We start from the raw sequence: 14,833 nt of genomic DNA, 5'->3' as shown, positions 1-14,833 counted from the left end.
TGGGATTTTTTTCAATGGTGTCTTGTCTGTGGATAGTTGCTAGTGGGTCTTCTTGTGAGGGGGACTGAAGTTGGGAGTGACCTTTGTTGCCATCTCGATGACTTCACCTTGTAGGGCTTTCTGCACACACAATCATGATGTCTGTGAATAACAACAGTTTTGCCTTTCCCTCTTCAATTTTCGTGCTTTTTGGCATCCTTTCTTGCATTATTGCACAGGCTGTTTCTTCCATGCAATGTTGAATAGAAGATCTGAGAGCAAACGTTGTGGTTTTTCCCTGTCTTGATGGAGAAGAGTTCAGTGTTTTGTCATTAAGTATAATATTAGCTGTAGATTTTTTTGTACGTTCCTTTTAGTAGGTTGAAGAAGTTCTGTTCTCTTTCTGGATTACTGAGAAGTTTTAGTCATTAATGAGTTGAATTTTATCAAGTGCATTTTCTTGTCTGTTGAGATATTTTCTCTTTTTTCTGTTAATTTGGTGAATTTATTTCAAATAGTAAGTCTTACATTTCTAACATTAAACTCTGATTCTTGCTTATTAAACTTTTTGTGCATTTGCTTATGTTTTGTAAAGAATTTTTGTATCTATGCTTATGAGAAATACTGGTCTAATTTTCTTTGCTTCAGGTGTTTTTGTCAGGCTTTTGTATCAGGGTTCTGCTGACCTCACAAAGTAAATTGAGCAGTATTCTTTATTCCTGTGTTTCTGAAAGAGTGTAATAATAGTGTTTTTTTTTCTTTAAATATTTGATAGATTTCACCAGTGATACCATCTTTGTGGGAATATTTTTTTTAAATAATTAAATTTTTTAAGTAGATAGAGAGCTATTGATATTTAGTTTCATCTTGTATCCCTGTGTTGGATTTTTCAAGGAATTTGTCCATTTTATCTAAGTTATCAAATTTACTGATATGAAGTTGCTTATAATAGTCCTTTATCCTTTGAACATTTATTAGATCTTTAGTGATATCCTTTCTTTCATTTCTTTCATTCTTGTTATTGGCTATTTGTATATTTTCTATTTTTATTCTTGATCATTTTTGCTAGGAGTTACCAATTTTATTGACTTTTTCAAAGAGTCAACTTTTGGCTTTATTCATTTTCTCTATTGTTTATTTTCTATTTTATCAATTTTTTTCCCTGGATAATTTCTTTTGAGCTTCTTTCAGGTTCATTGACACTTTCTTCTGCTTTATCCAACCTACTTTTAACTGTATCCAGTGAAATTTTTCAATTCAGATAAGATCCTTTTTATTCTAGGGTCTCCATTTTTTTTGTTTGATATTTTCCCGTTTATCTGCTGAGAGCTCCTATGTTTTCACTCATTGAGATCACTTTTGCATATAAGATGGGATATTAACAATAGCTTTATTAAAGTACTTCTTCCAGTTATGTCTGATTTGCTCTTTTCTAGATTTTTTTTTTAAAGATTTTATTTTTTTCCTTTTTCTCCCCAAATCCCCCCAGTACATAGTTGTATATGTTTTTTTTAGTTGTGAGTCCTTCTAGCTGTGGCATGTGGGATGCCCCCCCCCAGTGTGGCCTGACTAGTGGTGCCATCTCCATGCCCAGGATCTGAACCAGCAAAACCCTGGGCCGCTGGAGCAGAGTGCGCAAACTTGACCACTTGGCCACAGGGCCTGCCCCTAATTCTATTTTGCTCAGAGAGTATACTCTGTAATATTTCAGTTATTTGAGACATAGTATATCTTTTCTATTCTTTGACTTTCAGTCTGTGTCTTTGCATTTAAAGTTGTGTCTTATAGATAGCATGTAGTTGGATATTGCTTTTTTACACTGTCTGACAGTTTTTCCCTTTTATGGAATATGGTTCATTTTCATTATATATGTATTTTTAAGTATATTGTCTTACTGTTTCTTTTTGTCTCATCTTTTGTTTCTCTCCTTCTGTTTATTATTTATGTTGTTTAATGTTTATTATTCCATTTTATTTCTTGTCTTAGCTTTTTAGTTATTCCTATTGCAGTTAATTTAATTTTTAGTGTTTGGTCTTGGTATTATAATATGCCTTTTTTTTAATGCAATCATTTTTTCTTTTTTTAAGATTGACCCTGAGCTACCATCTGTTGCTAATCTTCTTTTTTTTCTTCTTCTCTCCAAAGCCCCCCCAGTACGTAGTTGTATATTCTAGTTGTAAGTCCTTCTGGTTCTGCTATGTGGGATGCTGCCTCAGCATGGCTTGATGAGCAGTGCTAGGTCCGCGCCCACGATCCGAACTGGCAAAACCTTGGGCCACCGAAGCAGAGCATGTGAACTTAACCACTCGGCCATGGGGCTGGCCCCACAGTGTGCATTCTTAGCTTGTCTTTGGCTACTTAGAATTAATATTTAACCACATGATTCTTCACAAATATAAGAACCTTAAAATAGTGTAATTCCATTTACTAACCTCCCTCCACCATTTGTGTTGTCATATATTTTACTTCCACTTATGTTACAAATGACACTAAGAAATTATTTGTGCTTTAGACAGAAATTTATCTTTTAAGGAAATGATTTCTCATTTCCAGCATTCCTCGTTTCTTCTTGAAGTTTCGCATTTCTATCTGATATCATGTGATTTAATTCAACCTAATGTGCTATTTAAAAAGTATTTCTTGTGGTGAAGGTATGCCGGTCACTAATTCTTAGCTTTCTTTCATCTGAAAGTGGCTTTCTTTCACTTTTGGTTTTAAAGAATAACTTTACTGGATGTAGAATTCTTGGTTGAAAGTTTTCTTTCTTCCTTTCATTGCTTTCAAAATATCATCCCATTTTCTTTTGGGCCTCCATTGTTTCTAATAAGAAGTTAGAAGTTCCGCTGTGTGTTGTGTAGTTTTTCCCTCTCTGCTTTCAAGATTTTTCCTTTATTTTTGGGTGTTAGTACTTTGACCATGATATACCTAGATTTAGTTTTCTTTGCATTTGTCCCTTATGAGATTCTGAGTTTCTTCAATTTGTAGGTTAATGTTTTTCACTGAATTTGGGAAATTTTCAACCATTATTTCTTCAAATGTTTTTTCTTTCTTCAATTTAGTAGAACGTTAACAGCTATTTAGTAGTTTTAAAGTTTTCTTTTCTAATGCCAATATTACGATCATCTTGGAGTCTGTTTCTTTTGATAGCTTTGTTTCCTGGCTGTGGGTCACATTTACTGCTTATTTGTATGTCTGGTAATTTTTAACTTTATTTTGGGCATTATGAATTCAACATTGTTGAAAGTCTGGGTTTTTTGTCTTTCTAAGTATGTTGAGTTTTGTTCTGGAATGAGTTAATTTAATTGGAGCTGTTCTTAATCCTATCTAAGCTTGATTTTGAGCATTAGTCGGGTCAGTCTAGAGTACTGCTTACTCCAGGGTATGGTCCTTACCCTCATGACCTGGTCCTTTGTCATGTCTTAGCTGAATTCCTGGGATATAATTAGGTTCCTGCACCAAGAGTAAGATAGGAACTCGAAGCTCTCCCTTTAGTACTGAGGAGTCTTTAGTATCTCTGTTCTTCATTTAACCCCATAGTAGCCATTGTCTGCTGTATATTTCAGAATATTGTGCTACCCACACATGCAGCCTATCCTTCTGCCCTACCCTCACTTACCCCAACACTGCACAACTGCCTCACCTTCAGTACCATGTCCTGTGAATTCTGTTGACTTCACCTGCCTCAAATTCTGTGATTACTGAACTTTATCTCCCTGTGCTGGTCAGAAAATTGTCCCTATCCAGAAAGCTTGGATGAATGTGGGACTCACCCCACGTGTTTCTCTTTTCTCGCAGATCAGTCTGCATTGCCTGTATCCAATGCCTGAAAACAGGTGGTTCATGTGTTCTGTCCAGTGTTATAGTTATTTACAGCAGGAAGGAAGTTCAGTATCAGTTACTCTATTATGGCTGGAAACAGAGTAAACAGTGTATGTTACTCATTTAGTTTTACATATACCAAACAGATGCTTACAGTTTCATCTGCAAAATAAGGGTATGGCAAATATAATAAGAAACTTTATAAATAGATTGCATGTTAAGACTAATTGCATATTTGGGAAGTTGCTGAACATTAATCAGGAAATACTATTTGTTTCAAGCCTTGTTATAATTGCCTTTTATAATCAAACAGTTTCAGAAATAACAATTGGAAATCCTTAATGGTGATCCTGGTTTCTTTATTAGTGACTGTCTTTTGAAGTCAAAGCTCCTTTAATTGCAAAGAACTGGAATCCACTCAAATTGTTCAAACAAGAGTAGGCGGATTATTTCAACTTGCAAATTTACTACAGAATTGAAGTATGTTTGATGGATGAAATTCCTGGAGAAGATGAATGGGTCAGGCTCCTCCAAAAGCCTTCAACATTTTTTTGAGCTTTACTGTTTTCATCTGTATATTAGAAAGTTTAAAACCTACCTTCAACTCATAGGGTTGATGCCTGACAACATTTCTTAACCTTGTGAAATTATATTTATTTTTTTATTTATTATTTTTATTATTTATTTATTTGTTATTTTATTTTATTTATTATTTTATTGCTTATTTATTATTACTTATTATTTTTTTTTATATTTATTTTTTAAGGCCTGGTTTAAATGTACGTAAGAATTAATTGTTTTCCTTCATGGGTAGCAAGATTGTTCTTTGTATTATCGCTTCAGAGCTCCATTCCCATATATAGTTAATGAGTAATAAATATTTGAATAAATGAAGATCAAATGAGAATGTATATCTGAAAAGACTTTGAAAATTATTAAGTGTATGACCATGTGGAAGATATTTTTATTAAGATCTTTTATTGATTTGCAAAACTTATCTCCTTTTTCTGCTTTTAAATTGAAAATCTTATATTGACTTATTGGAATTTTTTGAGTATTTTTTTAAATTGAAATGATTTTAAGTTGGAAGGTGTGGGTTAATGAATGTATATTGGCTTATTAAACAATCAATACATTCTGTAGTTTTTTGTTTTTAAGAAGTAACCAGATCCTTGATGTTTTCTTGTTTTGTTTTTGTGATATCTTTGGTATTAAAGTTTAGGAATAAAGGGTCATGGCTAATTTAAGAGTCTACTGTGGTTTGATTTTAGTGGGCATCAACAAATAGCAATAATCCATTGCCTAAACTTTTATTAATTTCCCAAACATATGTTTTTAAATTCTCTAAGTTTACTAATTTTATTTTCTTAATATTCTAGCTCTCTATCAAAATCAACTCACATCATTGAGAAGATAATTTTGATGACATGTTTTGCTGAAAAGACAACTGAGAAAAATTTTACGAATGGGATGAACACGTGCCAGTTGATTGACTACCTACTGCAATTTGAATGTTAGCATTACCCACCTGGTACAGTTACCTAGTGATGTACCTGTTCTCACAATACCCTATTTCAGTGTGCTTGTCTTGATTAAAGAATTCAAAGTGGAGTACCGCAAACTTGATATGGATAATAAAAAGAAAGACAAGGACAAATCAGATGATAGAATGGCACGACCTAGTGGTCGGTCGGGACACAATACTCGAGGAACTGGGTCTTCGTCCTCTGGAGTTTTAATGGTTGGACCTAACTTTAGAGTTGGAAAAAAAATTGGATGTGGCAATTTTGGAGAATTACGATTAGGTAAGGCTATTTTGTTTACTACATTATGTTGGAAGAATTTTGATTTTAATGAAAGATCCTTTCTAATGAAAATGATTTACTTATTGTTTAGTTGTTTAATTGTTGTGGTAATTTTAAAGAATATAGATGTTGGGAATTTCTTATGTGCTTGTATTTTCATTTGTAAGGAGTTCCCTAGTATAGGAATGTCTATTTACTTGAAGTTAAGTATCCAGAATATGGGAGAAAAGGAAGTAAATTAAAAAGCCCCAAGAGGCTAAAATAAGTGCCAGGAGGGCCTTTGCAGTGTATTTTTTAGAATGATATTTAGGCTACTTTTTCAGATTTGAAAACATTTAGTAACTGATCACTTTAGGAGTATATATATGGCTTAAAGTCAAGGTAATATGCTGAAACCACATAAAAATCAGTGAAATTTACATTGTTGTAATTAATCCCCCACCCCTCCCCTGCCAGTGTATCCAGGGTGCTGCTCGGGAATATATGTGCTTAACAAGTGATACAAAGTACTGACTCAGTTTAATCTTATTTATAAGCAGGCAAGTTTGGGAAACATTGGTCCAGTTAAACCTCCTAACTCTACATTTAAGGCAGTTGAAACTCAGCGAGGGAAAATTACCTGCCAAATGTCGCACAGCAATTTAATGACAGACTTAAGATGAAAATCTAGTTTTTTAACTTCCCGTACAGTAGAGATGTAGCTGTCTTCATTGACGAGAAACAAGAAGGAGGGTAGCACGGTTATATGGGAGTCAGTATTGAAGTACCTTGAGGATTCTGGTCCGTGGACTGCCAAGAGTGGAAACTTGAGAAGTAAAAAAAGAAAACTTGGTTTCACAATCTTCCTTAGATCGAACTCCGCTTGTTAGATATAAATCCAGTTATGTTATATCTACTCAACTGCTTCTCATTTTCATCTTATAAAACACGCTAATTTGTAGTTAACTCCGTTTTATTACTGTTTTGTGTAGTTAATGTACGTGAAATCTTTGAATGAAGCAAGCCAATAAAAGGCAGTGACATACTTTGTACATAGCTGTAATATGATGTGACTGGCAGACTCTTTTGCATGTTGGTAGGGACTCAAATACTTGAAAGGTAAATGTTTTACATTTTGCTTTTTGAAGGGTATTGAATTAGATCTTTTGAAATTCTTAAATTGTTTCTGATTTTGAAGTTAGGAAAACCAGATTATTTACTTGTCTAACTTTGAGCACCATTCATCCCTTCATTCAAAATTTATTGCATGTCTGTCATGTATGAGGCATGATTAGGCACTGATAATAGACTGAAAAAATATAAAAATTGCCCATGCCGCTGTGGAATACATAAGTCATTTAACTACTCGGTGTCTCAGATTCCTCAACTTTAAAATGGGATTATTTCTACTTCCTAGGTCATTGTGAAGATTAAATTTAGATGATAATGTAAAAGGACCAATACTATACCCGCATATTTTAGGAAAATAATGATTTGCTGCTCCTTTAGAAGACAATATCAAGATATTTGCTCACTTTTAGAATTAAAATTATAGCATATTGTTTGTATATTTATTTAAATTTATATAAATTAGCTCTACAACTATCTATTATGTCATATATATATTTGTACTATATCCATCTATTGCTCTCTGTGTGTATGACTATAGTACTTTGGCCATTTTTATTCAAAATTAGTTTCATATAATTTATGTTAAAATAACTGCATATATATACATATATATACAAAATAACTACATATATATATGTGTGTGTGTGTGTGTGTGTGTCTACCCACACAAAACAAATCTAGTAGACCATTTTAACGAGGGCAATATGAGAAACCATATGTACCAAATACTGAAACTTTATATGCTGCTTACTGAAAAAGCAGTAAAATACCCCTTTCTTTTAGTCTGTGAATAAGCAGGAATAGGAGTAAGATGACTTCTTAGTCTACCTATCCATTCATCTATTTGTATCTGTCTAATCCGTTTATGGATGTTCATTGTATATTTGTATAATTTATTTATTTAAATATGTTATCTATATATGTATCTGTGTCATATATATTTTTAATATATGTCATGTATTCTTGTAGAGCCAATTTAATATGTTATTCTTTCTTATTGATAGACTATTACATAAAGGGGCATTTTACTCCTTTTTTTAAGGCCCCAAATGATTTCTCTGTACATAAAAAGTTATTATAAGCATCATTCTTTGTATAACTGGACAAACTTGCTAATGTTAAAAGCCAAATGATTTCTTTGTACATAAAAAGTTATTATAAGCATCATTCTTTGTATAACTGGACAAACTTGCTAATGTTAAAAGCTAGTTTGAATTCTTAAAGTGCTTTCTTTAAAACTACATTAATATACACATCTTGAACATTTGATTCCTGGCGCTAAAATGTTTATGGTTAGTATTGGGTAAGAAAGAATATAAGGTATACATGTTTTAGGTAAGTGATTTTTAACAAAGATGCTATCAGCAATTTGGGCTGGACAGTTCTTTATTTGTAAAAGACTGTTCCACAGATTGCATGGTGTTTAGAACTTCAGACCTCTTGGGCACTAAATAGGAGCTGCCCCTCCATCACAAACTCAAATACGTTCCCCTACCTACCATTTCCAGATGCCCCAAGGAGAAGACAGTATTACCCACTGTTGAAACTTCTCTTAGAGGTAATTATTAAAAAAAAAGTTAGACAGATGTAAGAAATTGGCCTTGAGATTTTTAAAAAATAGGTAAACATTTTAAATGATAATGTAAAATTAAATTTAAGTAAACGTATTTTACTATCATTTTTATCTGTATTTTTTATTGTAAAATGATGAATTGATGTATTTTTGTTTCTATTTTATCTTTATATGTGTTGGTGGTAAGACTTGCATTCTGCATGTTGGTAGATGTATTTCTAGCTTAGACAATCAACCAAAACCCCTAGAAATGTTTTTAACAGGCACTGAATGAGACCAAACATAGCTAGTTAAATATAAGGTTGTATTATACATATTTTTTATTTTTCTGTATATTGTGATGTTTTGACATCTTACAAAGCCTTTCTGGCTGGGGAGAGACTGCTCCTCCTGGGGCTATCAATTATTAGAGGTAACAAAGAACCTAGTTGGGAGCATGCCGTTGATCTGCAAACTAACCAATCCAGAGCCATACCTCCTCTGTGTGGCTGGTACACTGCAGGAGGCAATCTTCCTCTTCCTTAGTCATCCATTGGCCAGGTACAGCACAACTAGAGACCAGCTCTATAGCCCAGAGGCCACCACAATTATTCACTACCAGAATTACTTGCCACCAGAATTATTCAAACTAGCCAATCCTAAATTATTTACCTGCCCTGCCTTGCCTTTCCTGTGGAAACTCCAATAAAAGCCCTTGGTCTAAGCTCTCCCCTTGCTCCTGTCTTCTACTACCTGACCAAAACGTGGTGCTTTTCCTGTGATCCCTCTCCAGGATCTGTGAGTATAATAAACTTTGTTTTCCTGAGCCTCTTATGTGTCCCCTCTTGTGGCTACACCTGACTGCCTATCACATGAAAGAACACAGAACAAGAGTGTTATGTATTGCTTTGTGAATTGCTACATCTGAAATAAGATACTGTAACTTTGACATAATTAAGTATGCCATAGGAATTTTCCTAACTTCTCGTTTTTGTTTCTTCTCTTCTTATTCCTATATATAGCTCATAACTCTTCTTATTTTATTTATATTTAAGAATTGTTTTGTTGAAAATTCTGCAGGCCTTACAATATATATCTAATAAATATGCAGATTAGAGTGGATTCATCATTTTTGTTTTTATTGATGATTTTCTACTGTTGCTAACTGAAGCATATTATAAAACTAAACTGAAAAATGTGATAATTAGCAATAGACTATGATGCTATAACAAAGAGATCCTACAATATTGTGGTGTTAAACAAAATAGTTTTTCTTTCATATAATGAACCAGAGGGAGAGTACCCAGGGCTGTCAGGGTACCTCTACATCCGCAACATGAGGCTTCTGTGTGAGGTGATTGCTCCAGTTGTTGCTATTTCCCAGCCAGCCGGAAGAAGAAAAAGGGCCAGGAGAGCACACATTCATTCTTGGAAGTGGGGAGTGACATACCTCATGTCCACTCATATACAGAACTTAATCACATGACCACACCAAGCTGAAAGAAAGGCTGGAAATGTAGTCTCTAGCTGGACAACCACTTTAAAACTTAGGCATTCGATTATAGAAGAGGAGCATGGATTTTGGTGGGTGACTGGTAGTCCCTGTTATGAATATATATATATAGTTTCTGTAGAACTTACTTTTCTGTGATAATTACCATCCAAACACAAATTGTTAAAACCATATTTCCAAGGTCAATATGGCACAAAGCTGTGTTGGAAATGTCTTCTGAAATTGGATTAAAACAACAGTTACCTGGAACCAGTCTACTTGGAGCCTTCTCTTAACTGGATTCCTTCCACACAAACACTCCTTCCCTCTCACTCATATTATACACACAGACACCTACCTTGTGCATCATTTGTTTGTTCATGCATATAACAAATATTGATTAAAAGCCAACTATGTGTGGCTATGCCTATGGTAGATGACAAAAATGCCTTGGTAGTATTGTTTGATCATTGTTCATATGTTTTTAAATATGACCCTCAAAGTTGAGCAAAATCTCTAATGTTCAAAAAAAGGTGATGCTTTTAGGATTTAGTGCTTTCTGCTGTGATCTACAAGAAGTCATTTTACCTATAAATGCCAACAAAAAACAGTACTTTTAGAAGTATTTGGTGTATTTTGGTTCTGTGAAATCTGTATTTAACCAAACTTTTCATCTGTGATTATTTTTCCCTTGTGTACTTGTGAATAAATAGCATATTCAAAATAGTTATGAAAAGATGATAATATCTTGAGGAAATACAAATTCCATCTGTGAACTCAAAACAGAATTGTTCCTTTGTTAGACACTAGTTCTTTAAGATTAAGTTTCTCACTGTTTCATTAAATTTTTAACTATACACTTACTCTAGAGGATGCCTAAAATTTCATATATAATATATTCTTGAAAATGTATTTGAAGGTACATCTAAATTCTGAACTAATTAACTAAAAATATATGTTTTCTAATATTAATTTTTAGTATTTATAGGCTCAATGAGTACCTGTATACAGCTTAACATTCACCCACTTTTGGTACTCCTATTGAGTTCCATCTTTGTGTCATCTATAATGGGTTTAAGAGACTTGGTATGAATGCTATTTTTTAACTTATTTTTATAAAATAAGGACAAAATTCAGAAAAGTATTTTATGTTTTAACAAACCCTGCTGCACAATGGTGGCAACATGTCTGAGACTGAAATTTTGCCTAGAAGTTTTACTGCCATTCATCAGCTGCTGTATGAGAGGAAGTTAGGGGTATTATGCTGGAAGATCATGTGTGAAAGTTGATGATTGCCTATTCTGTGTTCAGTAGCCAGTGTGCCCAGGGTCAGCTACTATCATGGTTAAAAAAACAGCTATCATTATTCTATTTTTCTTATTATAAAAATAACACATGCTTATTGAAAAAATATTGGAAATTCTGAAACCACATATGGTTCTATTTTTTATTCTTTTTACTGTGCTTGTAAAGAATCACGTTAATTTATTTATCAAATTGTCTTCATATTCTTATTGCCTCAGAAATTCTCCATAGTATTTTACTTAGGCTACAGATGCTGACCCATTGGAATTTTGTAGATTATTTTCAGTTTGCCAATACCAAAGGTTTCTGTAATTCATTTGGAGTTTTTACATATTAATGATATTAAATCTTTGTTCTAGTTTGTCATTTACCTGTCCTTTGTATATGATACATTTTTTCAACATACAGAAGTTTGAAATATTTTATGCAATCAAGTCTGTATAAAATCTTCTGATATTTTTATCTTTTTCTGTTTTTTTTTTAATGCTCAGAAAGCCTTCCATAGATTGGGCTGATAAGTATATTTTCTTGTTTTATGGCTTATATCTAACTCTTAAAATATCTGGAATTTAATTTGGTTGTAAGTTGAGGTGCTATAACCCTTTTTCCCCTTGAAGCCGTTAACTGCTTTGTCAGAGCCAATTAATGAATAATACTTTTCTTACTTTATTTCATTTTTAATACATTCCAGATTTTGCTATGTATTTGGAATATTTGCTAGATTACATTTCAGCCCTAATAAGATTACATCCCATAATAATGAAGGATTTAAAATGAAGTGGTGATTGGGAGAGAAATTTTGTATTCCTGTTTTTATGTGAGAGTTCTGATTTTGAAATTTAGTTTAGCATATGTTTGACTATTGATTACTTTCTGAGTTATGTACAGTATTCCAATAAAATAAGAATCTTTCCATTTTTATGTGGGCTAAAGTATTTATTAGTATCACTTTCTATTCTGAATCCAGGTGAAATGCTAAATACATCATTGAGTTCATCATAAGTTTAATATTTCCTTGTCATTGAGGTTTTTGCTAAATAGTTAGAAGCAAAAACCTATGCTTGATTTAAATATACTGTGTGCTTTTTTTTCTCTCACAGAACAGTTTTATATAATATTTCTTTAAAAATTAATTACCGGTAGAATCTGACTCCTTTTTTCTTTTTCAAGGGAAAAATTTATACACAAATGAATATGTGGCAATTAAACTGGTAAGTTCATGTTTCTTATTTTTCCTTAAATATTACTGGGAAATTGATGTGCATAACTGATCTTTTGTTATTAAGTTCCTAGCATCACCATGCCCCTCAAGCGTATGATAATCTATACCATGTCTGTGTCTTTCTATGCCATGAAAAACTCAATCCCTGTACTTTGTAATCAGATAGAATACTGTACTTTGGAAGCATTATAGAATTGAATTTTTGAATTTTGGCACTATTTTTAATTTAAGGAAGCTGGCATATTGGCATTTTTAATTAGGCAAAAATTAGAAAGCAAGATTTCTCTTTCTGATTCAAGCATTTGGGTAAAAGTGTCCTTAGTATTCAGGATTATGTTGTTTGAAAATATATTTCCAGGTAGCTTCCAAAATCTCTTTTTCTGTTGATATTTTATATGTGGTAAAGCTGACTGTTGCCTGACCTTCAGGGCTTTATAAATGCTTGATGTGGGTGGAGGATAGCAGGGAAAGCAGACTCCCACGGGACTATTCTGAAGTCCTAAATGTGCCCAGTACCACAGCTGTAGGGCAGTGTTTTTTTTTTCAGTAGAGTTGGGATCTGGGAATTTTTATAAGACGTAATTTCTTCTGGCACAACTTTTCTATCTGGTTTGCCAGCCAGGTTTCCCTGAGGTTAAGCATGACTTGGTTTTTCCAGTCTGCCTGCCATTGTCAATCTTCTCTCTGCCAATACAACCACTATTATTAGGGTAATGTGAGGTTAATGTATAAGGAGAGACCATTAGAGGAAGAGGCAAATGGGAGAAATAAAAAAACTTTTGGGATCAGATAGAATACTGTACTACTTAATTTTAAGTATCTTTGTGAGAGTAGACTGAGTTTCACTGTAACAAATGCTGTTTATTTTCACTGGGAAATAAAGATGCACAGTAGGGTTGTAGTGCCACCAGGAGAGAGTGGCTGGTTGACATGTGGATTGGGACTGACATTTACCTAGATAAATTCACCTTGGTTTTAAGGTTTGGTCCTTGGCTTTATAACAGAATAGCTGGTTTGGTCATCTCATTAAGACTGTCACTGTTACTCAGAGGTGAATTCACAGTAATCAGTTCACACAGTTCAAGCTCTCAGAGTTGTAAATATTTAGAAAGATTTAATTTCTAATTTATAATGAGATATTTTACTATTGCAGGTCCAGAATGCCCCAAATTAGTATAAATAATATATTTTCTTTCTATAGGGATTACAAATTTCCCTCATGAGCATGAAATCAGGACAAGGGGAGTTAGTTTGTATGAGTCACAATAGGGAGGATGCGGAGACTGGACAGTGTTTGAATGAACATTGCTGCTTTTCATTTCTTTGGAATTCTTCCTTTTCCCATGTTCTAGGCCAGTGGTCTGGGATCTAGACATTGTATAGTGTTAGGAGTGGGAGTGGCACATGAGGGTAGAGGTGTGGTAACACCTGTATTCTGTGTTACTGATGCAGCAGCCTATAGTGAGCAGCTCCGCTCATGGGAGCATGTGAATGATATTTAACCACTATGTTACGGAGAGTAAACCATTGTGTCAAAACAGGAGCCACTGCTTTAGGCTGACCTTTCCTTCTCTGTTTCAGTCCTTAAGTGGTGACCCCTAGGTCCTTTTATTTTCCGATTTGGAGCTTGTTTACCCTGTTGACACCATTGAACCTTAGTAAACATTTATTATGTCGTCTTTCAGCCTTCTTATATATGCACACATATATTACTCTTTTTAGTTTATCTTTGTGCCATATCACTATCCACTTAATTATTTTTCTTCTTTTGTTTTTTGAACATTCTTTCTCTGCTCTGATTTATCCCTTTTTAAAGCACAGTCATCACTACATATAATAGTTGTGGTTATTCAGTGTCCTTTGTGGGCACTGGGAATATTTTCGTATCTTTGTTTAGTATTTTAAGGTTGAAGTATGATATAGAGTCATGTTCACTTCAAATTTATCAAAAAAGTATATTGGCAGGACAGAAAAATTTTCACATAAACTATTGGACTGTATTTAGTACTTAGTTTACTAAATATATATATATATTTAGTACATACATAGGTACTAAATACATATTTAGCATATGTATTACTATATACTATACATATACTATATGAATAGTATACTATATTATATATATATAGTATACTATATATATGTATACTATATATACGTACATACATATGTATATATAAATGTAAAATGTCCTTATATATTTTTTGTTTGTATCTGTTGTATCTGTTTATAACAGATAACATAATTTTGTTCAAAACCTGCCTTAAAAGTGATTACTTGCAAATGTTATTTCTATATGTCTTCAGTGCTGATTTTTGTACTTTGGTACAAATGAAGGCTTTATTTGATAACAGTGACTGCTCTCAGCTCTGTTATCTCTTAGAAAGGTTTTTACATTTATTTAGTGTTGTCTTAGTTCAGACTGATAACTTGTTCAGGGTAATTTGTTAATTCAGTCTCAGCCACTACTTGCATATCTTGTTGTTTGCACTTATATAATAACCTGTTGTCCGTGAATAATGAAAATGTCATCCTGTGATGAGGTG

At 33.2% G+C, this 14,833-nt stretch overlaps 1 protein-coding gene across 21 annotated transcripts in view; it reads left to right on the top strand.

Moving 5' to 3' along the window:
• CSNK1G3 (casein kinase 1 gamma 3) overlaps positions 1 to 14,833 on the top strand; it is a 108,545-nt gene that overhangs the window by 30,130 nt on the left and 63,582 nt on the right. For all 21 annotated transcript variants that reach the window (XM_014859550.3, XM_070517531.1, XM_070517530.1 and 18 more), the window contains 2 exons: positions 5,178 to 5,603; positions 12,233 to 12,273. In XM_014859550.3, coding sequence (XP_014715036.1) covers positions 5,426 to 5,603; positions 12,233 to 12,273 — 219 coding nt within the window. In that variant the 5' untranslated portion in view covers positions 5,178 to 5,425. The remainder of the gene's footprint in view (positions 1 to 5,177; positions 5,604 to 12,232; positions 12,274 to 14,833) is intronic.

This window comes from Equus asinus, chromosome 9 (genome assembly GCF_041296235.1).
Source record: "Equus asinus isolate D_3611 breed Donkey chromosome 9, EquAss-T2T_v2, whole genome shotgun sequence".
NCBI classification, from domain to species: domain Eukaryota; kingdom Metazoa; phylum Chordata; class Mammalia; order Perissodactyla; family Equidae; genus Equus; species Equus asinus.
Note: the sequence above shows the minus strand (reverse complement) of the source record. Positions and strands in the feature narration are given on the sequence as shown.